This window comes from Bos javanicus, chromosome 13, assembly GCF_032452875.1.
Source record: "Bos javanicus breed banteng chromosome 13, ARS-OSU_banteng_1.0, whole genome shotgun sequence".
NCBI lineage: Eukaryota > Metazoa > Chordata > Mammalia > Artiodactyla > Bovidae > Bos > Bos javanicus.
Genome location: NC_083880.1, coordinates 76080512 through 76102072, shown reverse-complemented (window position 1 = coordinate 76102072; position 21561 = coordinate 76080512). Strand labels below are relative to the sequence as shown.

The window sequence follows — 21561 nt, the reverse complement described above, 5'->3', positions numbered from 1 at the left end:
CCCTTCTGACACTTTCGCCCACCCTCCCCTCTGCCCCAGCAACCTCTGATCTGTTTTCTGTCTGTATCTATGAGCTTGGTTGACGTGAGATCATGCACTGTCTTGTCTTTTTCTGACTTATTTCATTTAGCACAGCCCCCTCAAGGTCCACCTCTGTTGTCACAAACAGCAAGACTTCCTCCTCTTTTATGGCTGAGTAATATTCCATTTTGTGTGCATCCATCACTGGGCACTTAGACTGTGTCCGCCAATTGGCTCTTGTAAATAATGCTGCAGTGAACACGGTGGTGTAGATACCTTTGAGTTTAGTGTTCGAATCCTCTATTGTGTGGACATCCCAGATGATGCACAGCTCTTCCTGGAGATTTACCTCAGGCCAGTTCCTCCTCAGCTCTAAGATGTCAGTTTCCCCAGCTGAATCACCTAGAGGTCCTTTCCAGTGGGATCTAAAGCCAGCTTCCCAAGGGGTAGGTTTCCTGAGCCCCCAGCTTGGGAGCGCAGCCCTGTCTGAATCAAGGGTCCGCTGCACAGGGAGCGTGGCCTGCCTTCCCAGCCTCCCCTCTGATGCCCACAGAGTACAAGGCCAGCTACGCCCGGAATCGCTCCATCCGCTCGGTGGCCGTCAGGGGGCACCACGTCAGCCTGGACGACACATCCCAGCCCCGCAACCTCACTAAGCGGCACTGGCCTGGAGCCCCTGAGAACCAAGACGACAGGGACGGCGGGGACTTCAGTGGCACTGGGGGCCTCCCGGACTACTCGGCCCCTAACCCCATTAAAGTCACACATCGGTGAGAGTCCAGGCAGGAATCAAGGAGGCGGGCTGGGTCCTCAGCAGGGGCGTCCACAACCCCCCACCCAAGGGCCCCACGTGACCCCTTCTCTCAAACAGGTGCTACATCCTGGAGAATGACACAGTCCAGTGCGACCTGGACCTGTACAAGTCCCTGCAGGCCTGGAAGGATCACAAGCTGCACATTGACCACGAGGTGAAGGAGTCTGCACCGGGAGGGTTCTCGCCACCTCGAGCTCAGCAGGGCCACTGGCCAGAGCAGGAAGCAGGGAGGCAGGCCCAGGGGACAGAGTCCCGCAGGATCCTCACCAGGGCCTCAGACAGTTCCTGCTGGGGGACGAGGGGCAGGGAAGGACCACGCAGCCATGACACACCCCTCTATGATGTACAAGATGCTTACTCCACACTCAGCCCTTCCTTCCAACAAGCCTGGGGGGAGGCCTTCAAGTCCTCCAAGGGCTCAGCTGGTTCTCGGGCAGGACAAGACAGGAGAATGACCTTTGGTTCCTTCAGCAGGTAGAACCAAGGACCCACCTCAGAAACCACAGACACAGGCAGCAACTGGGGGCCCTGCCAGGTAGGCCCTTCTTACCCAGCCCCCGAGAGTCTCACGGCCTCCTTTCCTACTTCCTCCTTCAGATCGAGACGCTGCAGAACAAAATCAAGAACCTAAGGGAAGTCCGAGGTCACTTGAAGAAAAAGCGGCCAGAAGAATGTGACTGTCACAAAATCAGGTGAGAGGCCCCTAGAGCCCCTGCAGGATCGCTCCTAGGAACACAGCATCCTCTCTGTGACTTCTTCCACTATTTTTATATTCCTTGCTTAGAGTAAACACAGTAGTAACCAGGAATAATGCACATCCTGTTACCACCCAGACGTCCAGATTTCATGCCCTGCCCACAGGCAGCCCGACTGTGGAACCAGTTTCCCAGAAGGAAAAGTGCCTCCACAGACAGCCCTTCCAGGAGCAGCCCACATGGCCCGGGACCCACTTTACCAGATCAGGGAATCCCCAGCCCAAGGGTCAGAACTCAAAAGCAGCGCTGTCCAACCACACCTCTGTGGTGATGGAAGGCGCTGGACCTGTGCTGTCCTGTTTGGTGGCGGCCAACCTACCACCTGTGATTATAGAGCTCTGAATGGCAGCCACTGTAACTCAATCACTCGTTTAATTAAAATTGAAATAGCCCCAGGTGGCTAGTGGCTACCACAGTCCCGGGCTGCCTTTCCAGAAAGGGCTTACCTACTGTGGGTTTCCCCAGGGCTGGCCCTGATCAAGCAAAAGCTGGGCGGGCAGGGGAGCTGGAGGCAACCCACCTGGAGCCAGGTCCAGCCTCCAGGCATGGTTAACTTACACCTACCCTCACATTCTGTGTCTGGCCGAGGCCTTCAGCCAGGGTCTCTCAGCTCACGCCTGGAGGAAGGAGCCAGGCAGGCAGGAGGCTGCCACCCTGGGGATAGTGTCTCCCCTAGCATGGCCCAGGAGGAGAAACGGGGGTCCCAGAGAAGCACAGTTTGCAGCCACCCACTAGGGTGGCCCTGGGCACAGTGTCTGAAGGCTGGGCTGGGGGGGGGGCGGGGGTCTGTTGCAGTTACCATGCCCAGCACAAAGGCCGCCTCAAGCACAAAGGCTCCAGCCTACATCCTTTCAGGTAAGGGCAGCTGCAGGCCCTCCTGAGAAGGGGGCCCTCCCTGAAGCTGAAACAAACAAGGACAAGCAGGTCCTGGCCTTTCCCTGGGAGGCGCAACAGGCCCTGCAGAGCCCCGACTCCCAGATCAACCCTAAACCTGGCTCCAGGCGCTGCCTATGGGCAGAGCGGGTTATGGCAGGGCAGGGCAGGACACAGGCCCCCAGAGAGGACGTGTGAGTAGGAGGCCCAGCAATCTCCTGGTACCATCCACCCCTGCGCTGCTTTGGGAGCTAATACAGGATGACAGGAGCCTCATCTGGCCCCAGCCCTGCCCTGCACCAGCAGTAGGATTTGGAAGGCCCTTTGGGAAGTCTCCAGGGCCGTGCCCACAGCTCCCGGGGCAGGAAAAGGCTCCCATGTGGGGCTGGGGGAGGTGTGAGGGGTGCGGCCCTGTGTGCCCCTAGGAAGGGTCTGCAGGAGAAGGACAAGGTGTGGCTGCTACGGGAACAGAAGCGCAAGAAGAAACTCCGCAAGCTGCTCAAGCGCCTACAGAACAATGACACGTGCAGCATGCCCGGCCTCACGTGCTTCACCCACGACAACCAGCACTGGCAGACGGCACCCCTCTGGACGTGTGAGCCAGCCGGGCCTGGGGCGGGGGTGCTCCTCCCAGGGGTCCCAGCATCCCCTCAGCTTGTGAGTGCTTCCTGCCAGGCCCTGTGGGTCTTTCAGGAACAGGTCCCCCAGCAACCTCAGGCAGGACAGGAAGGGGCTGGCGGCCGGGCTTCCCCAGCTCAGGGCTCGCGCTCTTCCCTGGCAGTGGGGCCTTTCTGTGCCTGCACCAGTGCCAACAACAACACGTACTGGTGCATGAGGACCATCAACGAGACCCACAACTTCCTCTTCTGTGAATTTGCAACCGGCTTCCTGGAGTACTTCGATCTCAACACAGACCCCTACCAGGTAGACAGCACAGGCTGGAGAAAGGGGGCCGTGGGGTACTTACTACAGGCCTTACCAGGTAGGCAGCCCGCGGAAATGACCAACAGCTTTTCCAAGTCCCACGGAGTCCCTAAGACAGAAGTGAGGAGAAGCCACCAGGAAGGCTGAGGCTCAGTGTGCCACCCTGCCTGCCTGCCTCCTCCCAAATCCACTATCTACTGACTCATCACCCATAGACTCTTTATTCCAACTTACCCACCTGGGACCGTTGCAGCAGGCTTTGTGGGATCTTGGGGAATGCCTAGAACCTGGAGCTTCAGGGGTTCTTAGGGTCAGGCCAAATCCTGTAGACCACAGGCCTAACTAACGATCACGCAGCCCTTACTCTGCGCTTCCATGTATTAACCCATCTGAACATGCACGAGACTGAAGAATGGGACTCATCAGCCACAGAGCCTGGTGAGCAGAACTTGCCTGTCCCTCATAAAACATGGTCATGACCCAGCTTCAGCATTAGAGCTGCTCAGTAGCATGGTCTTGGCACTGTCCAGTCTTCTATAGAAAAGCCGGACAGCAATTTTTTTTACACCCTTTTTGTAAATGCCAGCAACTCGACCGTCTTGTTTTGCTATTAATTACCACATAGGCCACGGGGCATCCCCGTATTTTACAAAAAGGGTTGACTGAGCTGGTAGGTTAGTGGGTCACAGCAGTACCTGGACCAGGACACTCACCCAGACCTTTGCCAAGTAGCTGCCTTCCCATCAAGAGGACCTGAGAGGCTGGGAAGGGCTTCTTCCCAGGCTTGGTATGTTTGCTGACCGGTGGTTCCAGGAGTTCAATGTGAAGTCCATGGTGGTTTTGAGGTTTCGTGCACATGAGGCTAGAGGCAACTGTTCCAAACCCCAGCCTTTGTGGAGGTGGATGTCACCACCCCTTACCAGCCACATACTCCCCACCTGCCCAAATCAGGCCCCCTGGTTGCTAGAAGTCGGGGGGGGGGCCTCCCATCCTCATCTCATTGATAACCTACCTTTTTTCCAACCAGTTGATGAATGCAGTGAACACCCTGGACAGGGACGTTCTCAATCAGCTACACGTGCAGCTCATGGAGCTGAGGAGCTGCAAGGGTTACAAGCAGTGTAACCCCCGGACCCGGAACATGGACCTGGGTAAGCAAGTGCCCCAGGGTGGAAAGAGGTGACCACAGGAGGGGACTGAGGAGGGCCCATCTGAAGAGTGAACTCAGAATCACCAGGAGCAGGTGAATTCTCTAACATCCACCAGCCATGTGCCACTTTTATGGTGAATGCCATCACTCAGATTTATCACTCTGTGCCCGCCAGAGTGCTGAGTGTTTTCTAGGCATTAACTGACAGGCATTCCGACGACCCTCTGAGGTGAATCTGCATGTCCTCGTTTAGTGATGAGTAAGGGGACTGGGTCCAGAGCCCACAGTTGGGCTCTCCCCACTGTCCGTCCTCGGTAGCACAGGTGTTCACGCCCACCCATGGGTCCCCCACCATGAATGACCACGGTTAGTGCTGAATGTCTGTGACAGGAGCCTGAATGTGATAGAGAGGCTCCCAGAGTATATGTCCCCGACAGTGTCTTAGGGACTGCTGGGAATTCAGGCCCCTCTGTCTAGGGGCCACTACAACATCATGGGCTTATGACCAAAACACTAAGTGTTTTAAAAAAGACGAGAGACAGTTATAAAGTTTGTCCTTGCTGGTGCCGTTTTTGCCCTAAAATTATGTTTCCATGTTGTACGTTTCTCTGTCCTTTAGGACTGAAAGATGGAGGAAGCTATGAGCAATACAGGTATTGCTTTTGCTTTTAAAGCCTGAGAACTGCCTTGTATGGTGACCCGTCCTGTAGTCTAACCTCAGAGGTTGCACGTGTGAGGTTGGGGTGCTGCCCTATCTCTGATCTGCCAGGGCCTGGCTCACCCACCAGCGACAGCTGTCCCCTAAAAGGCCTTCTTCGTGTAGTTCTCTGGGGGTCACTTTTTCTTTCTTGGTGATGGTTAATACTCTTTCTCCTTTTGACACTTGAAAACGTAGGCAGTTTCAGCGTCGAAAGTGGCCAGAAATGAAGAGACCTTCTTCCAAATCACTGTGAGTTGAGGAACCAGTTTACCACTAGAGAGCTGGTCTGACCCGGTTCGCTTTGCCGAGGCTGTTCCCCATGCATGCCCTTTTCTCATTCCTCTCGTCTGTCCTCATAAGACGGGAAGCAGTCGTGTCAGTCTTTCCAGTAAAATAACCTACTTGGATACACCGCATGTACTAGATCAATACTTGTTGTTCTCCACATCATCATCTCTGCTTTGGAAGCTCAAGGCCTCCCTGAGAGGCTCAGAAGCGTGTCAGTTGGCTGAGTACCAGGCATCTTGAAGGCTGTGGCTGCCGAGCTGCTCCCTGGTCCATAGTGTCAGCAGCAAGGTGACCTCATTAAATGGTTTCCAGAACACCCATGCTACAAGCTCACCCACGCTAGGGTCAGCAGAGGCTATGAGGGGCCAGGAGGCCATGGCAACCTGGAGAAGTCACTCTGCTTTAAAGAGAACAGAATGGGATGCAATTTGAATCCTCTGACTCATTGAGAAAATGCAGAAGTGCAGATATATACGACAATTTGTTAATGGTGGCAACTAGTCTGATGTGACTTTACCTTGCAGGCCAATCACGCCCGTGGTGAGCTGCCATTTGTAACCTCCCCCTCATTTTCTATCATTATATGCATGTAAGTCTGTGTGGCTTTAACAGGAAAATAATAATGGGCCAATTAAGCATTTCTTTGGTGCAACAAGAATCAGAGTACTTCTCACATTCCTTAGCCACCATCCTGTCCAGATCCTTAAATGACATCTTTGCCAGTCACTATGTGTGAGCCAACAACTGACAGTCTAGACAATGAGACAATAGCAAGCCCTGTCTGAGGGATCTGGAATTAACTCCTTCTCAGCAGCCACATCCTTGAAGCAAAGCTGACTCAGCTGTAGGGCCGATTAAGAAATCCTTAGGCAGCATGATACACTGTCTGCTTTGTTCTACAGGGGACAGCTGTGGGAAGGCTGGGAAGGTTAAGAAGCACGAGCTGGACCTCCAAAACCAGAGGCGTCACCTGTACAATGAAAAACCCTGAATGATTTCCAGCAGACCTGTGCTGTTAGCCAGGAGGCCGAGACACACGGAACCCACCTTCAGTCAATGCGGCAGATTCTGGACGAGAACCAACGGGAACAGTGAGACTTCCGGAAGTCCATGCTTGTCCCTGCTTTTGCTTTGGATTATACCTCACCAGCTGCACAAAACGCATTTTCATATCAAGAAGTCACCACTAACCCTCTCTGAGGGGCTCACAAGGGAAGAAGAACAGAGAGATTTTCTTGGAAATTTCCCCCAAGGGTGAAAGTCACTGGAATTTTTTTAAATCACAGGGAAAGAACCACCCTGTTTTAAATCCTGTTATTCTTTTGGTTCATCACAGAGGAGGAGGACAGAGGGAGGAAACGGTGCACCAAGTTTGACAGTGAGTCAACAGTACAAAAGACAGGAATTTCTATCTCACCCTATAACCCTGGCTGCCTCTGAAGACAATGACTTCAATGTATATATGTGACTATTTACATGTAACCAGCTCGGAAACTTCTAGGGGAATCTAATAAGAAAACCCAATTTTCAAGAGTGGCGGTGTTAATAAATGGTGTGGCCCGTGTAAAAGAAACCCCTCGCAGTTGTGGACATTCCTCTTCCTGACCAGATGCCATTTCTCCCAGGATTCCTTCGTTATCTGTCCCAGAACTGATGTTTTTTAAAGTCCTGCAAAGACAGGAAGTTGATGTATGCCCCAAGTTTTAACAAAATTGTATTTGTAAAGGAATTTTGTAGTCTACGTATTGTCATACAATGTTGAAAAGCCCAGCCAATGACCAGCACTTGGCATGAGGTAACCTTTGACATTTTTCTAAAAGGCCATTTCTTGGGAGTTGTTTTTTGGCGTGTTTGGGTTTTTTGTTTTTTTTTTTAAAGCATTTGAGATACTACCAGTCAACATCTTTTTGGAAGGAAGACACCTTGGGTTTAGATGGTTTTTTAAAAAGGGCTATATGTGGTTATAAACTGACTAGAATTTACCATACTTTGGGAACCTTATCTCATATCACACCAGCTTTAGGATCACACTTTGTAAAAATAATGACCAACTACAAAGCCACTCACCTTAGCCAGCCCTTCGTGTACCAGGCAGTCCGACCAGTAAAGGCAGCTGTGGGAACGCTAGACTGGGAGGAGAAGGGAGAGAAACTGCATCTGGCTCCGCACATTTCTCCCTAACACGTGACCCCCTAGGCACTTACCTTGTGTAAGCAGAGGGCCACGGTTCTCAAGATTTCTTTTACCCTCACAGAAACCTTTATCCATTAGCTGAAACACAATTTCTTATATTTTACCCTGAATTCGACTGGGATTTAAAAAAAAAAGAAAAAAAAAGTGGCACGCTCTTGGCCTTCAATTTTAAATAGAAACCTTTATTTACAATGATGTCCAAAATGATCAAAGGAGTCATAGCTTACCACTCAACTGTCTCATAAGTTAGCCCATGTGGTTTGAATTCTCTGCAGTGTAAAGCATGATTTTGATTTTTTACAAACAACATTTAATGTAAACTTGTTTTAAAGTGAATTCATTCTCAATACTGTAAGTCAATTCCTGAGAATTTAAATCTTGCTCTCAGAATGACATTTCCATCTTCTCCTTTCAAAAAAGAGAGAGAGAAAGAAAACACCCTGCTTGTGATTATACAGTCTGCCTTGGAGCTGAACGGCAGCTCCTGCTCTTCTGCAGAGGGGACAGTTCATCTGTCCGAGCAGTTTTACTACTATGAATTTCCCACTTGCAAACAAATGCATGGCTTCTGCAAATAAAAAGGGAACTAACTGGACAGGCATATGGGTAACTGGCAACCCGTTCTGTTTCCTTCTCAGCTGCATCAGTCCATGGATCACGGAACTTACAGGACAGCAAGCCCACTATGTTCTGTAGTGCCCACCCCCATACACCCCAGTTCACCTCAGACATTAAATACTGATTAAGCATCCTGCTGACTGATATTTACACCTTTCCATCAAGATGCACGATTTAGAAAAATGGCATCAGAATATGAACATTAACAATGGATTTCTATTTGTTTTTTAAAAGGAAGAAATGTTATCTCCTTTATATCATTTTGATCTTTATAAAATATATATATTTATATTTATATATCTTTGGATTCAGCAAAAAAGTAGGTACTGGAAATATCTCACATTCTAAAAGCAGATGAAAACGTTACTTATACTGTTCACCCAACAGATACTAAGGTTTAAAAAGTGGTGGGAGCGGGGCGGAGGAGAGGTAGGCAGCAGAAATACAAAAATTATCCATAAAAAATAAAAGGGGAATTAAGGTAAAAACAAATTATCTCAAAGACTGCCATCTATTAAAAGAAAATCAAAATCTTAAATTTGCACCAATGAACAAGTAGAAAATATAAAAACTTATAATAAACTTCACTTTTCTTCCATATAAAAAGGGGGTGTTGCCTTCCACTTAGCCTGGAGTCAGAACAGACTGAGAAAAAGAATCCCAAAACTGAGTTTTTAATTAAAGTCAAGAAAGGTGAGAGCACCATTCTATTTCTCCCCACATACATGCAACTTTAAGAAACGTTCAGATACACCTGATGCAATTGTGTCTAAAAAGAGACTCTTACTCAGCTCTTCCTCTGTCTCCAGACCGGAGGACGCATTATCTGCAAAGTGCAGGCCCCTGGGATGGAAGCTAATGGATTTGTAGTCTTAGATTTATTTTTAACCAGGTGGGGGGGATGCGAAACTCAAATCCACTCTAGTGGTATTTCTGGAAATACAGGTTTCACTTAGTCATACGCAAGTCAAAGAAATCAAACGATCTTACCTTCAGTGACACCTAGAAAGATTGGCTAAATGAGTGAAAAAAATTTTAACTGGCTCTCAGTTATTGCTAAGAAATGACACCAAGGCTAACAGACATTTGAAAATCATAGATAGTCTAAAAACCCCATTTCATTCAACTGCTTGAACCTGATAAAAAGTAAGCTAGGTAAAGGGAATCAAACTTGACTTTCTTCCCTATTCCCAGCTGACAAGTGGCAGCAGCAGAAGGGGTGGTGGAGGAGAGGGATACAAAGGCGCCCAGTCAGACCCTGGCTCCGAATCACATGAATGTGGCTGCTCTGCAGACTGAACTCTTTAGGAATAACCATGATGCTACTTCCTCCGATTCTCAGGACATCACAGTAGGAGAAGGACAAAACAGCTGAGCAGATGTGGTTTCAGCTGAGCAGAAACCACACATCAAGGATTCTACGCCTGAGATCTCAATGTGGGATTCAAGTCCTAGCAACCAAAACCTTAGAGCACTCCTAAAATGGATGAGAAGATGACGCGTTCAATTACAAATATATACATATACCATGACTTGCTATTTATGGACTGCCTAAAAATCCAACATTCTTCTTTGGAATCAAATTGCTTGATCTTTTAAAATTCTTGATTTTTTCTTAAGTTTATTTCCCCTTGTCTGTTCTCTCCCCCCAAATTAACGAAGTGCTTAGTTCTGGTAGAGAAATTGTTTTTAAAAAATGTAAATGCCTACATTTAAATGATCGCTTTAAAAAGCATTTAGATTAAGAGACTGAACAGGAGCGAGCATCTAAGGCTAGGGGCAAGGAAAACCTGTTGGCCGCAGCCCCTACCCCAGGCCACAAAATTCAGGGCACGACTTCTGTTGGTAACCTCACCACACTGAACTTACTGAAACTGACAATGTTAAATATTTAGCTTCACAAACTCTGTAAAAATGAGTTGTTGTGGCCTACAAAAAAAAAAAAAAAAGGTATATACATATGTTACATCATACAATAATCTTAAAGGTCATATTTACAAAAGAAAATCTATTCACAGAAACACTGCGAAATTCTGATTCAGAATGCAGTACCTGGCCTTGGGGTTTCTGCAGTTTATTTTCAAAAAGCATTATTGCTCTACCATATAGGCAAAAGGTGAAACCAGTACTTTTCATAACAACAACAAAAATCATAGTTCTTGTCCAACAGGTAAGTTTAGACAACAACTAGGAATGTGGTTCACCATTCCTCAAGACCAAGAGAATATTGCATGTATCCATTACTTTTTAAATAAAGTGCACTCAGCTGCACGTCAGCAAGTGAAGAACTGCCACTGCTGCAATTAAATACTGTCGTCTGTTTTCCCTTCTGCAAAGCCATCTGACACCAAGGACAATTCCTGGAGGTGAAGTATTACAGGACGTTAGGGGCAGATAAAAACCCTTTTTAGGAAAAAGCCTAGGACAACCAAGAGGAGGCTGGGAGCTATCCTTAAAGGAGAACCTGGAAATGCCACCTTTATAAGACAGCCTGTGACAAAAACCCTCGAATGTGGACCATGCTCTTCACCCAGTACTGCAACTATCAAGAAACTCATCTCTTGATTTCTCCAATGTTCTCTGGCCTCACCTCTATTTTTACCAAAGACTCTGGACAGCCAAGCAGAAAAAAAGTGACACAGGACAGTTTGTGATCAGTAACACTCCGTACCACCAGAATCATATCCCCAAAAGGCAGAATGCCAAAAATATTTGTTTTAAACACCATGATACATAGGAGGAGGGAAAGAAAACAGGCAGATATCACACTTCAGGTTAAAATTCAGTCCTGCTCAAATGACATCACTTGAAATACCGTTGATGGAGATTGGAGCTGGTCCTTTCTTCAAAGCTGGGTGCCTAGAACAACGATTCACTACTCCCGGTAATCCTAGTGCAGTGTCTTGTACGGTGATTTCCTTGGACGTCATGGCGTCGACAGGTCAGCAATATTTCTGTTGGCAACCAGAAGAAACATGAGTAAAACACACGCTTTGTCCAAAAGAAAAGAATCCCTATGTCTCCACGGATGGCTTGCCACATGGCTCTGGCTGACTGACTCAGTCCTTAGATACCAGGTTTCTAAAAGTATCAAATGGCCCAATACCTTCAAACCAAAAGTTTTTTCAAGGATTATATATTTTAAGTTAAACATCCAAGGTAAAAATCTACCTAGGACCTTTACATTATCATTGAGGCTTTGGTTCTCTCCAGAGAACAGGAAAAAAAAATGTTGAGAAGGGGAAGGAACAGAACCCCATACCCTATACCTGATCAGGACCCATGGGCATGCCAGCCATGGGCATGGCGTTCATGTTCATCTGTCCCATGGGACCACCGCTGCCGTTCATGTGCACCATACTGTACGCTGCAGGATTCCCCTGGTGGGCAAACTGCTGCTGGGGAAAGGTGCTGTGAAGAAAAGTGGGAAATTACCTCCTGGGTCACTTTCAAAACACAGGACAGGCACACAGAGACCACCACAATTCTGTCAGTGTTGCTATACTTAAGCAGAGAACATGAGCAAGAAAACTCAGACAGCCTGTCTTCTCTCTTTCACAGTTGTCTGTGCTCATACCCTTGTGGATATGCACACAGTAGGAAGGTGTCTCAGAATGGATGAGCCAAATAACACTCTCTAGTATCAGCCCAGGCCTTTGGATCTCCCCATCCAAACAGGCTTGGCTGCAAAACAGAGACTAATTCCCTGAACTTTCGACACATTCTAGTGGCTGACTTTCAAAGTCCCTGTTCTAGGAATTTCCCAGCAGTCCAGTGGTTAGACTCTGCACTTTCACTGCACAGGACCTGGGTTTGATCCCTAATCAGAGAACTGAGGTCCTGGAAGCCTGGTGCCACGGCCAAAAAAGAAGGCCCTGCTCTTCACCTGTTCCGGGCCAGGGTTCCTGACGGCCAGCCCTTCATTTCTGATGACTGATACATGGGTGCGGTCTGAGGATGCTGCATCATGGGATTCTGGGAGGGACCCATTCTTGATGACATCATCGCATTGGGAGGACTAGGCACTCGACCAAAGGCTGGATCTGGTTGTTGTCCCATCCCTTTAAAAAAGAAAGAAGAAAAAGAAGTTACAACGTTCAAATGGAATATCAGCTTTCTATAGAAACTTGAGGTTCCTTTTTTTTTTTAAGGTGGGGGAATGTGGTTAAGTATAAGGTATAAAGATGCTGCTGGTCAGTAATTCTTGCTTCTCCACAAGGTGACAACCAGAGCAACAGGCTTCCCATACAGACACCCCCCATCTGGATCCCCCAAAGGGCAGCCACCCCAGTGAGCTTTCTGACACAAGGACACCAGGTCACGGCCCTCTGCCCTCCAGCCCTCTTTAGAGCACAGGGCTGCTGTCCCTGACTGAGGGATGCACCCTCAAATGTCAGCTCCCCAAGAGATTCCTGGAGCCCCACTCCTTCATGCTTCTGGAACCTCACAGAGGCATGCCTTTAATTAACATGCCCAAGCCACCAAGGAAAGGAACTCAGAAAGCCTACACAGCGCCTTCCTCTCACTGTTCAGCAATGGCAGAGTTCTACTACACTGGGACATACTGGGGCGGGGATGGCCTGGCCTGGTACGGCCTTCTTCCAAATTAAGATGTGAGGAACTGAAAAAACAAGACCAAGGCGGAGAAACCTCAACTACTGAACGATCATCTACCTCAATGACAATCACCTGTACACTGAAGTAGACAGTTTTGTTCTGCTATTTTTAGTTAATCTGTTTCTCTTATGAAATAGTAAGAGAGTGAATAGCATTTGTTTTCAACATACAACACATCTAGTGAACATTACGTCCTCAGGAGTGTTACTTGGGGGTAGACATGACCACTGTCAAGTGTACCGTAATTTGAAGGGTATGGAAACTGCTGGGGTGGAGCTTGCGGCATGGCAGGCCCAGCCAGGACCCCATCCATGCTAGGGGACGCAGTCACATTCGGGGGTGGACTGAAGGCCTGGGTTTGCTGCTGCTGCTGTTGCTGCTGCTGTTGCATCATCATCGCCACCCTCTGCTGCCGGAAGTGATGACTCAGCAGCTCTCTGCTGCGCTGGGCAACCATCTGAGCGTTAAGGAAACCCTGCTAACACCAGAGAAAAGAACACAATTACACACGTACAGCAAGAGTCAGCCAGTTTCACGTGTATGGTGCACGCATGACACATTAGGTATCAAAGAAAAAAATACCCAATGCTTTTCTTTATCATTAGAAAAAAGGAAATGCCCAATTCTCACTATGGTAACAGCTTTCTGACTCAGTATGGGGGTGGGTGTTGGGAGAGCAGAACAGGGACCTCCGTATTATTGGGGGCTAGGGGACAAAAGCAGCTTCCCAGGTGGCTCAGTGGTAAAGAATCCACCTGCCAAGCAGGAGAAGCAGGTTCAATCTCTGGGTGGGGAAGACCCCTTGGAGAAGGAAATGGCAACCCACGCCAGAATTTTTGCTGAGAAATCCCATGGACAGAGCAGTTTGTCAGGCTATAGTCTGTGGGGTTGCAAAAGAGTCAGACACAATTTAGCAACTAAACAATAACACGGAGAAGGCGATGGCACCCCACTCCAGTACTCTTGCCTGGAAAATCCCATGGATGGAGGAGGCTGGTGGGCTGCAGTCCATGGGGTCGCTGAGGGTCGGACACGACTGAGCGACTTCACTTTCACGCATTAGAGAAGGAAATGGCAACCCACTCCAGTGTTCTTGCCTGGAGAATCCCAGGGACGGGGGAGCCTGGTGGGCTGCCGTCTATGGGGTCGCACAGAGTTAGACACGACTGAAGCGACTTAGCAGCAGTGAACAATAACAACGGGATGAAAGCAGCCAAGTCATCAGGCTTTAACATAATTAGGAAACAGTCCTCAAAGTGAGAGAATATTTAGGAGTAGAATTTGAGGACAAACTTCTTAAAAACTGTGAAATAAAACAAAGGGGCAGGAATGAGATTCTGTTTGGGGGAGAAACAAAAGAGAAGCCAAAAATACAGCAAAGGAGTGCAGTTACATGCAATGAAGCGTGAATCCACTCCTGAAGGCCTTGGAGTCTCTCTAAACCTCTGACGGGGGAGAGCAAGGAGGTGATGTCATTAAAGCACTGAACAAGGCAGCTGATCTGCCAGCTAGGAGAGACCATCTCCAAAAAGCAAACCTTAATCACCTTTTTAGAAATTATCCTAGCTCAGCTGATAACAGGATGTCTGATTATCAAGAAAATATACAGGTACTGGTACTTCCAAGCACACCTAAGAGAGTGAAAACTAGGCATTTCACAGTTGTTTAACAGTATTTCAAACCACAATAAGGGATTTTCGTTTAGTCATTTGCCTTGTGCACACTATGGAAATGCCTTAATACAGTGTCCAGCATGGGCTGGAGGCAGAGACCATTAAGAACATCCCTCCCACCATGCGAAATCAGTCATCTCAAAGACTGTCACTGAGAGTGGGATTATGAATTTTTTTTTCCTGCTGCTTTAGACTTCTTATATCAAATTCTACCCAGTGAGAATGTAGTTTCACAATCCAGGACCAGAGAAAAGTTTACAGATTTATTATTTTCAATCCCTAAAAAGTAAGTGGTAGCAGTTTCACAACACAGCATGTGATCACAAAGGGAATTAACTTTAAAAACACCAATCAGTGGTTTAAAAAAAAAAAAAAAAAAACAAACCTCTTCCTCCAATTCTTCCTAGTGACCAATAGGAAAAGATGAAGGCAAGAACGAAAGTGTGACAGGACCCTGGGATGGTTTCTTACACAAGGAATTTGAGATTGTGTACTCTTTGTTTAATAAATATTTCCTGAGAGTCAAGCAGGGGCCAAGCCTTGTGCAGAGCATTCAAGCCCTCAGCACGAAGAGACGCATCCTTACCTGGGAGTTGACCTGCGGCTGCATCATGGGCCTCATCGCCGTCGCCCCGCCAGCAGTGGGGTTTTCCATTTTCATTTCAAGTGCCTGACGGCTCTGATTCAAAAACTGGGGAGAGTCAGGGTGGTTAGGATGCAAGTGGAGCTCATTAATGAGGCCAAAACAACTATCTACACCCTCGGCACCACCCAGAAAGATCGTGACAACACCTCTAAACCCATTAACCTGGCTAAGTTATGGCTAAGCTAAACCAGGACACTCTCACATTTCAAAAAGGCTGGTGCTGAAAAGCCCCTGGCCAGCACAGGAGGCTTTCATGTTCACTATCAGAGGAAAAGTGAAAGTGCAATTCTACACCTTCAAGAGTATCTTCAACAGGAACCCAAAGGATTTATAAAGTCAATTTTCCCTGGCATAATTTAGGCCACTGGGGAAACAGCTTTAATTTTATAAAAGTAACAATGGAGAAAACTACTTCTGTTACCTCTTCCTAGGTAATTTTTATTGGAAAGAAACTGTAACAAGTAAAGGGATACCGTGAACGCATTAGCACAGCTCTCCTGAGTAGCTACACTGACTTTAGGGAACATCAATGCAAGAGTCCTCAGCTCGCTGGATTCTCAGTTCACTCATCTGCTTATGTGGTTCAGTCTCCCCACATTTAAGAACTCTGCACACTCAAGATACAAAAAAATATAAACAATTAAATCCCTAAAACTTTGTTACGAACTAAGGAACAATGGGAAGAGATATTAAGAGAGCTCAAGTTTTATATCACATCTAGAAAGCAGAGGTTCCTTAAAGGGAGTACTCAAATCAATAAGGTTTCATAGTGTAGTGCAAGTCACTCAGTCATGTCTGACTCTTTGCGACTCCATGGACTATACACAGTCATGGAATTCTCCAGGCCACAATATTGGAGTGGGTAGCCTTTCCCTTCTCCAGGGGATCTTCCCAACCCAGGAAGAACCCAGGTCTCTCACACTGCAGGCAGATTTTTTACCAACTGAGCTCAGGGAAGCCAATAAGATTTCAATACCTGTCTATTAATAGCAAGGACATTTTAATAATAAAAACTGTCTATCTCTAAGGCTATGAAGCCATCAAGAAACACTATTCTCCCCAAAGAGCAATCCTGACATTTTTTGTTTTTCAACCTGTACAGTGGAATATTCTTACAGAAAGGTATCCAATTCTAGTACAGCCACTCCCAGCAAGGAGCTGTCCACACAAACACAACGTTACACAGCAATGAAAACAAAAGGAGTTTCTTTAGTTGAGGAGGACAGAGAGCCAGTGGCGGGAGCTGAAGAACACAGTCTGAAACGGAAGAGGAAAATGAAGAGGAAGTGGCAAAGGCAATGGGCGTGTGACTGGTTACCTGCTGGCCCTGCAGCCTCTGCTGAAGCTGCATTCTAAGTTGCTTGGGAGTGTTTGTTCGGGGTCTCATGATGTTGGCCCGAGGGTGCATTCCTTGAAGAGGAAAATTGCCTTGCTGGTTCATCTGATTCATCATCGAGTTAAAAGGTGGTGACTGTCCCTGAAGATTAAAGCCTCCTTGCATCGGAGGCCCCTGCCCCGGGTATGTCTGCCCGTATAATGCTGCCTTCTGCTCCATCATTACTGCTGCTTCTTGGCCTTGGAAAGCATCCTGTTTGGGCTCCAACGCTTGTCCCTAAACATCAAACACATAAATGAACAGTGAAGTACACATGCGGAAGCAACAGAAACCAAACCCACTAAAAGAGGTGAAAAATAAAGTCAATGTATGTGATGACGGTGCTGTGGGATTTCACCACCAAAACCAAGCTCACTACCTGAAGCGCCACGAGAGCGGAGACCGTGCCATCTTTTAACGCTGTGCCCTAGTGCCCAGGGACCACAGGGTCTCACACAGAGAGATGCGCAAATATTTTCTGAGCCAACTATCAACAAAGTACTGAGGACCTGGAGAAATACTGTTTCTTCCAAACAAGATTTCTGTACCAACAATGAATTCTCATGTACTCTGCCCAAGAATGTTTTTGAAGGTGGTAAGAGGTAAATTTAGTAGAGACAGGTAAATCAACAACAGTTCATGTCCCCTGGGGTGTAGTCACCACATGAGCAAAACTTAAAGGTGGTCAGTCGTCCACTACTATTTGTACCTGAGAAGAAAGAAACCTATTAATTCAGCAAGTATTTATTTAGTGGTATGTGCCAGGTATCACTTCTCTGCATGCTAACCACACATACAAAGTAACATCCAGCAGAAAAACTAAACACTCTGAAGGAGGGGACAGCCTGCAGCGTTAAGATAAGAAAAGCCAGGCAGGTGCTGCGTTGGCCTTTATTTTCTCATCCTCAAGCACGGAGTGCCACGCGTGCAGTCAACACCCTAACCCACACCTCACCCCTCGCGACCGTGACACCATTCTCAATGTTCTGCCCCCTCTCGGGGCTTTCCCTGGAGGACTGTTAAGAGTTCATCTGCACCAGGCCCTCTTCTTTTCTCTCACTCTCTCTCCCTGGTGACAACTGTCAAGTGTCTGTCTCTAGCTCCAGGGCCTTGGACTCTCACTGTGCTCATGCAGAAGCCCATCCAACATCTTTACCCAGAAGGCTCAGGCATCTCAAACTTAGCATGTAGAGGACAAAAGGCATGATTATCAACAGTTCTTCCTACAGAATAAAAAAAAAGCCCAATTCTCCTTCAATCTTCACTACTCACCAAAACACATGGCAACATCATGTACCCGGAACTAAATGCCAGCACCTCGATTTCTCACAGTCTCCTTCCCAAGTGTGCAAGTGCACACGTGTGCACACACAGCCCAAGTCCTGCCAGCTTTTCCTCAGTGACGTATTGGATAGGCTTCTCTTCCTACAGTCCACTGCCCAAGACACCTCTACTCTGTGCCTCTTCTAGACAGCAATCTGACATTTCTGTTTACAAAGTAAATCATACTATTAATATAACACACCTGTATTTCTCTTGCTAACCCTGCTAAAATGACAGCAAACAAGTTAAAAGGTAGTATGTATCAAAAAAAAAAAAAAGAGAGAGAGAGAGAATATTGAAGGCAACAAGATACAAAAATTTGAATAGGCATCTGGTAGACAGAAAGGAGAAAACTGAGAACCATTTACTTGCAGAGAAAACCCTCTTGAGGCCTGAGCCAATGTCTCCCGTGGAGCTAGGGCAGCACTCCGCTATGGACGGCAGAAGGTCAAGGAGTGCGCACAGACAAGGGGCGGATCAGGAGTCTGAGCAAGAGCAGGGAGCCCCCCAGCTCCAAATGGCTGTATCTTCCACCTACTTCCACAAGGCCTTGGTTCAGGGACACCAAGCCCAGAAGAGGGAGGAGCAGGGCAGGGACTGAAAACAGGGAATCTTAGATGCTTATAATTTCCAGTAAATTTTTATATTTTAGAACTTTATATCTTAAGCACTACAGGATCATCAACTTGCCTCCCCATCCCAGCCCCCAAAATGCAACCAGGTAATTTTAAAATTTCTAGGCAAGAAAGAGTGTTTTCTAGAAAATCTATATAAAATTCTGTATGGGGGATGGGGGCAATGACAACTCAACATGCTGCAGTCTGGGGGGACCTGAAATAAAGGCCAGTCTCCCCACTCCCACTTAGTCACTTTCAGTGAAGACAACTGATCTGCATTCTTAAATATAAAAAGATAATCAAGGATCACCAGATAACTTGATGATGAAAGCTTCCAATATCAAAGTGACTCAAACAGGAAGTAACTTAAAAGTACAGAAGATTAAAAAAAAAATAAAAAGCCACCACCGAACCCATGTAACACCCAACATGTCAACAGACATCCCAGAAAGATCAGGAAAAAAAGATTAAAATCATTGAAGAAATATTTTTAAATGCCCCCAAACCAAAGGGAATATCTGCTTGTGTATTAGTAATACACAACAGAATGAATGAAACAAGACCCATATCAAGACAAAGAATCATGGAATTTCAGAGGGAAAAGATTCCTACATAATTCCAAAGAGAATAAATGGGTAACACACAAAAGTAGAGGAATCAGACTGGAATACGACTCAAGGACAACACTGGATGCCAGAAACTATGGAACTATTTTTTCATAAGAGGAAATTATTTTCAACTTAGAATTTTTGACACAGTTACACTGAGGGTAGAGACTGTATGTGCCCATGTGTATGCAGTGGGTACAGGCATGGGGGTGCTTGCTGAACAAACAGGATATAAATACAGACATAAAATTTCTTATCTAAAATGTCAAAACAAATTTTAAACTCTTAAAAAAAAAAAAAAAAAGACTAAAATTTTTTCATTAGTACCCAGTGTATTTTACAGCAAAACCTGGCCTGAACCTGTATGAAGCAATACATAATCTCTATAATATCCCACTTAGTGTGATTATGTATTTTGCTGTAGAATTATTAGCTCGTTTGATCACAGGCTACTGCCCCAAAATTATAGTATTGCTTGAAATTTATAAAGAGTATTTTGTAATATACAGTGTACCAATGCACCATTCTAACCTTCTAAAATCCCCAAATTCCTCAATTTCAAAGCATATCTGACACCCAGGTTCAGATAAGGGACTATAAATGTGTAGTCAACTTTCAAATCCAGGAATCAATAGACAGAATGAAGCTGGTAAAAGAAATAGCTGCATAAGCATATTTCTTAGAAGTATTATCAAAATAAAGAGGTGAGTTTCACTATCTTCCAGTGAGGCAAAGGACTGTGGTTCTTCCATAAGCATATTTTTCTATCATTTTATTTTTCATTTAAAAACAGATTACTTTGCTAAAAAATAAAAATTACAACAAAAAAAGGAAGACCAGATTCAGCAGAGTAAGGACTCTGCTGACAATCCTTCCATGGCTTCCTAAGACACAGAGAAAGTACCTCCCCCAGCTCACACCACTCCCTCTTTGCTCTTGGCAACCTCAGCCACTTCCTAGAACCCACAAGCTCTTTCCTAGCTAAGCACCTTTGAGTTAGCTGTTCTTCTTCTAGACTATCCTTCCCCTAAGATGTCTGCCTAGCTGGCTCTTTCTCATCCTTCAGGTATCAACTTATATGTCACCTCTCCAGAAAAACCTTTCTTATTCGAACCAGTCCCCATTAATCTCTATCTCATCAACCTGGATTTGAAAACAGAAACATTTTTAAACTAAAGAATGAACTACAAACAAGCTCCCGCTAAAAGAAACTTGGCAAACTATTTATAATACACTGGACAAGTTAACCGTCATCCTATAAACATGTTTAGAGACGTTTGAATATCCCGCCCCACCCTAAGAAAAGGTTCCTTAAATAAAATGGTCTCATAGCATTACATGCCTTTCCTAGTAACTGCTCCTTCATCATGCCTACTTCCATCAGTGTGGTTCCATGCCTGAGCTCTGGGAGCAGGAAATTAAGTTGTTCACTATTGCTCCTCAGTCTCCAAGAAAAGACTGATTGGCATACACAAGATAAGTATTTCTAAACAAAGGAAAATGAAAAGTCGAAGTTGCTCAGCCGTGTCCGACTCTTTGCCACCTTTGGACTATACAGGAATTCTCCAGGCCATGGAATTCTCCAGGCCAGAATACTGGCGTGGGTAGCCTTTCCCTTCTCCAGGGGATCTTCCCAGCCCAGGGATCAAACCCAGGTCTCCCACATTGCAGGCGGGTTCTTTACCAGCTGAGCCACCTGGGATTCAACAAGCAAATTAATAGCTAAACAAAAAGCACCATTTGAGATCAACAAAATAAAATCCCATCGGAACTATTAAACACATCTCAATCACCAGAAAACACAAAATATGTTCAATCTTGCTAAACAGATAAAAATGATTTAAAACACGAATCTGTGTCGGCCATTAGACTGGCAAGAACAATCATGTTCAGTACTTGTCCAGTCACTTGCTCATTCACACCATGGGTTCTCTCCTCTTCGGGGGCCGGGCCAGCAGTGCTGGTGAGGGGGACGGACTGTAGCCATCACACGCTGCTGTAGAAAAGCAGCTGTGCAATCGTTCAGGAAAACCAGCCGAGAGTATGTAGATAAACCTCTAAAATAAGCACTCTAACCCAATCATCCTTTCTCTTGGATTGTGGCTAAGAAAACAGCCTCCGTGAACAAGATGGATGTAATTCACAGAATTATAACAATACTTCGGAACAATTACATTTTCATCAGTAGATAACTGGTTAAAGAGTGTTTAACAAAATGGATATTATCTGACCATTAAAGATGTATATGTTAAACAAAAAAGATGACTTTCTTAAGGTAAAACAGACCTCCAAAGTATATTTAGCCTACTCTCTTTTTATATACATACACTCAAAAGTTACTTATGATTCTTTGTGCCAAGAGTATG

At 46.3% G+C, this 21561-nt stretch overlaps 2 protein-coding genes across 21 annotated transcripts in view; one reads left to right on the top strand and one right to left on the bottom strand.

The window, feature by feature from the left end:
- SULF2 (sulfatase 2) overlaps positions 1-7359 on the top strand; it is a 126256-nt gene extending 118897 nt beyond the window's left edge. For 5 of the 10 annotated variants that reach the window (XM_061437880.1, XM_061437882.1, XM_061437878.1 and 2 more), the window contains exons 12-21: positions 575-791; positions 893-989; positions 1433-1527; positions 2386-2445; positions 2889-3058; positions 3245-3387; positions 4415-4538; positions 5157-5190; positions 5433-5486; positions 6428-7359. In XM_061437880.1, the coding sequence (XP_061293864.1) occupies positions 575-791; positions 893-989; positions 1433-1527; positions 2386-2445; positions 2889-3058; positions 3245-3387; positions 4415-4538; positions 5157-5190; positions 5433-5486; positions 6428-6458 (1025 nt within the window). In that variant the 3' untranslated portion in view covers positions 6459-7359. The remainder of the gene's footprint in view (positions 1-574; positions 792-892; positions 990-1432; positions 1528-2385; positions 2446-2888; positions 3059-3244; positions 3388-4414; positions 4539-5156; positions 5191-5432; positions 5487-6427) is intronic. The other 5 variants (XM_061437884.1, XM_061437885.1, XM_061437883.1 and 2 more) reach the window with 3 other exon arrangements.
- A 520-nt stretch (positions 7360-7879) lies between these two features.
- The window catches only part of NCOA3 (nuclear receptor coactivator 3), a 122498-nt gene continuing 108816 nt past the window's right edge, over positions 7880-21561 (bottom strand). For 7 of the 11 annotated variants that reach the window (XM_061437868.1, XM_061437870.1, XM_061437871.1 and 4 more), the window contains 6 exons: positions 16591-16884; positions 15213-15317; positions 13194-13431; positions 12223-12397; positions 11606-11747; positions 7880-11290 (listed from right to left, as the gene is read on the bottom strand). In XM_061437868.1, coding sequence (XP_061293852.1) covers positions 11279-11290; positions 11606-11747; positions 12223-12397; positions 13194-13431; positions 15213-15317; positions 16591-16884 — 966 coding nt within the window. In that variant the 3' untranslated portion in view covers positions 7880-11278. The remainder of the gene's footprint in view (positions 11291-11605; positions 11748-12222; positions 12398-13193; positions 13432-15212; positions 15318-16590; positions 16885-21561) is intronic. The other 4 variants (XM_061437873.1, XM_061437872.1, XM_061437874.1 and 1 more) reach the window with 1 other exon arrangement.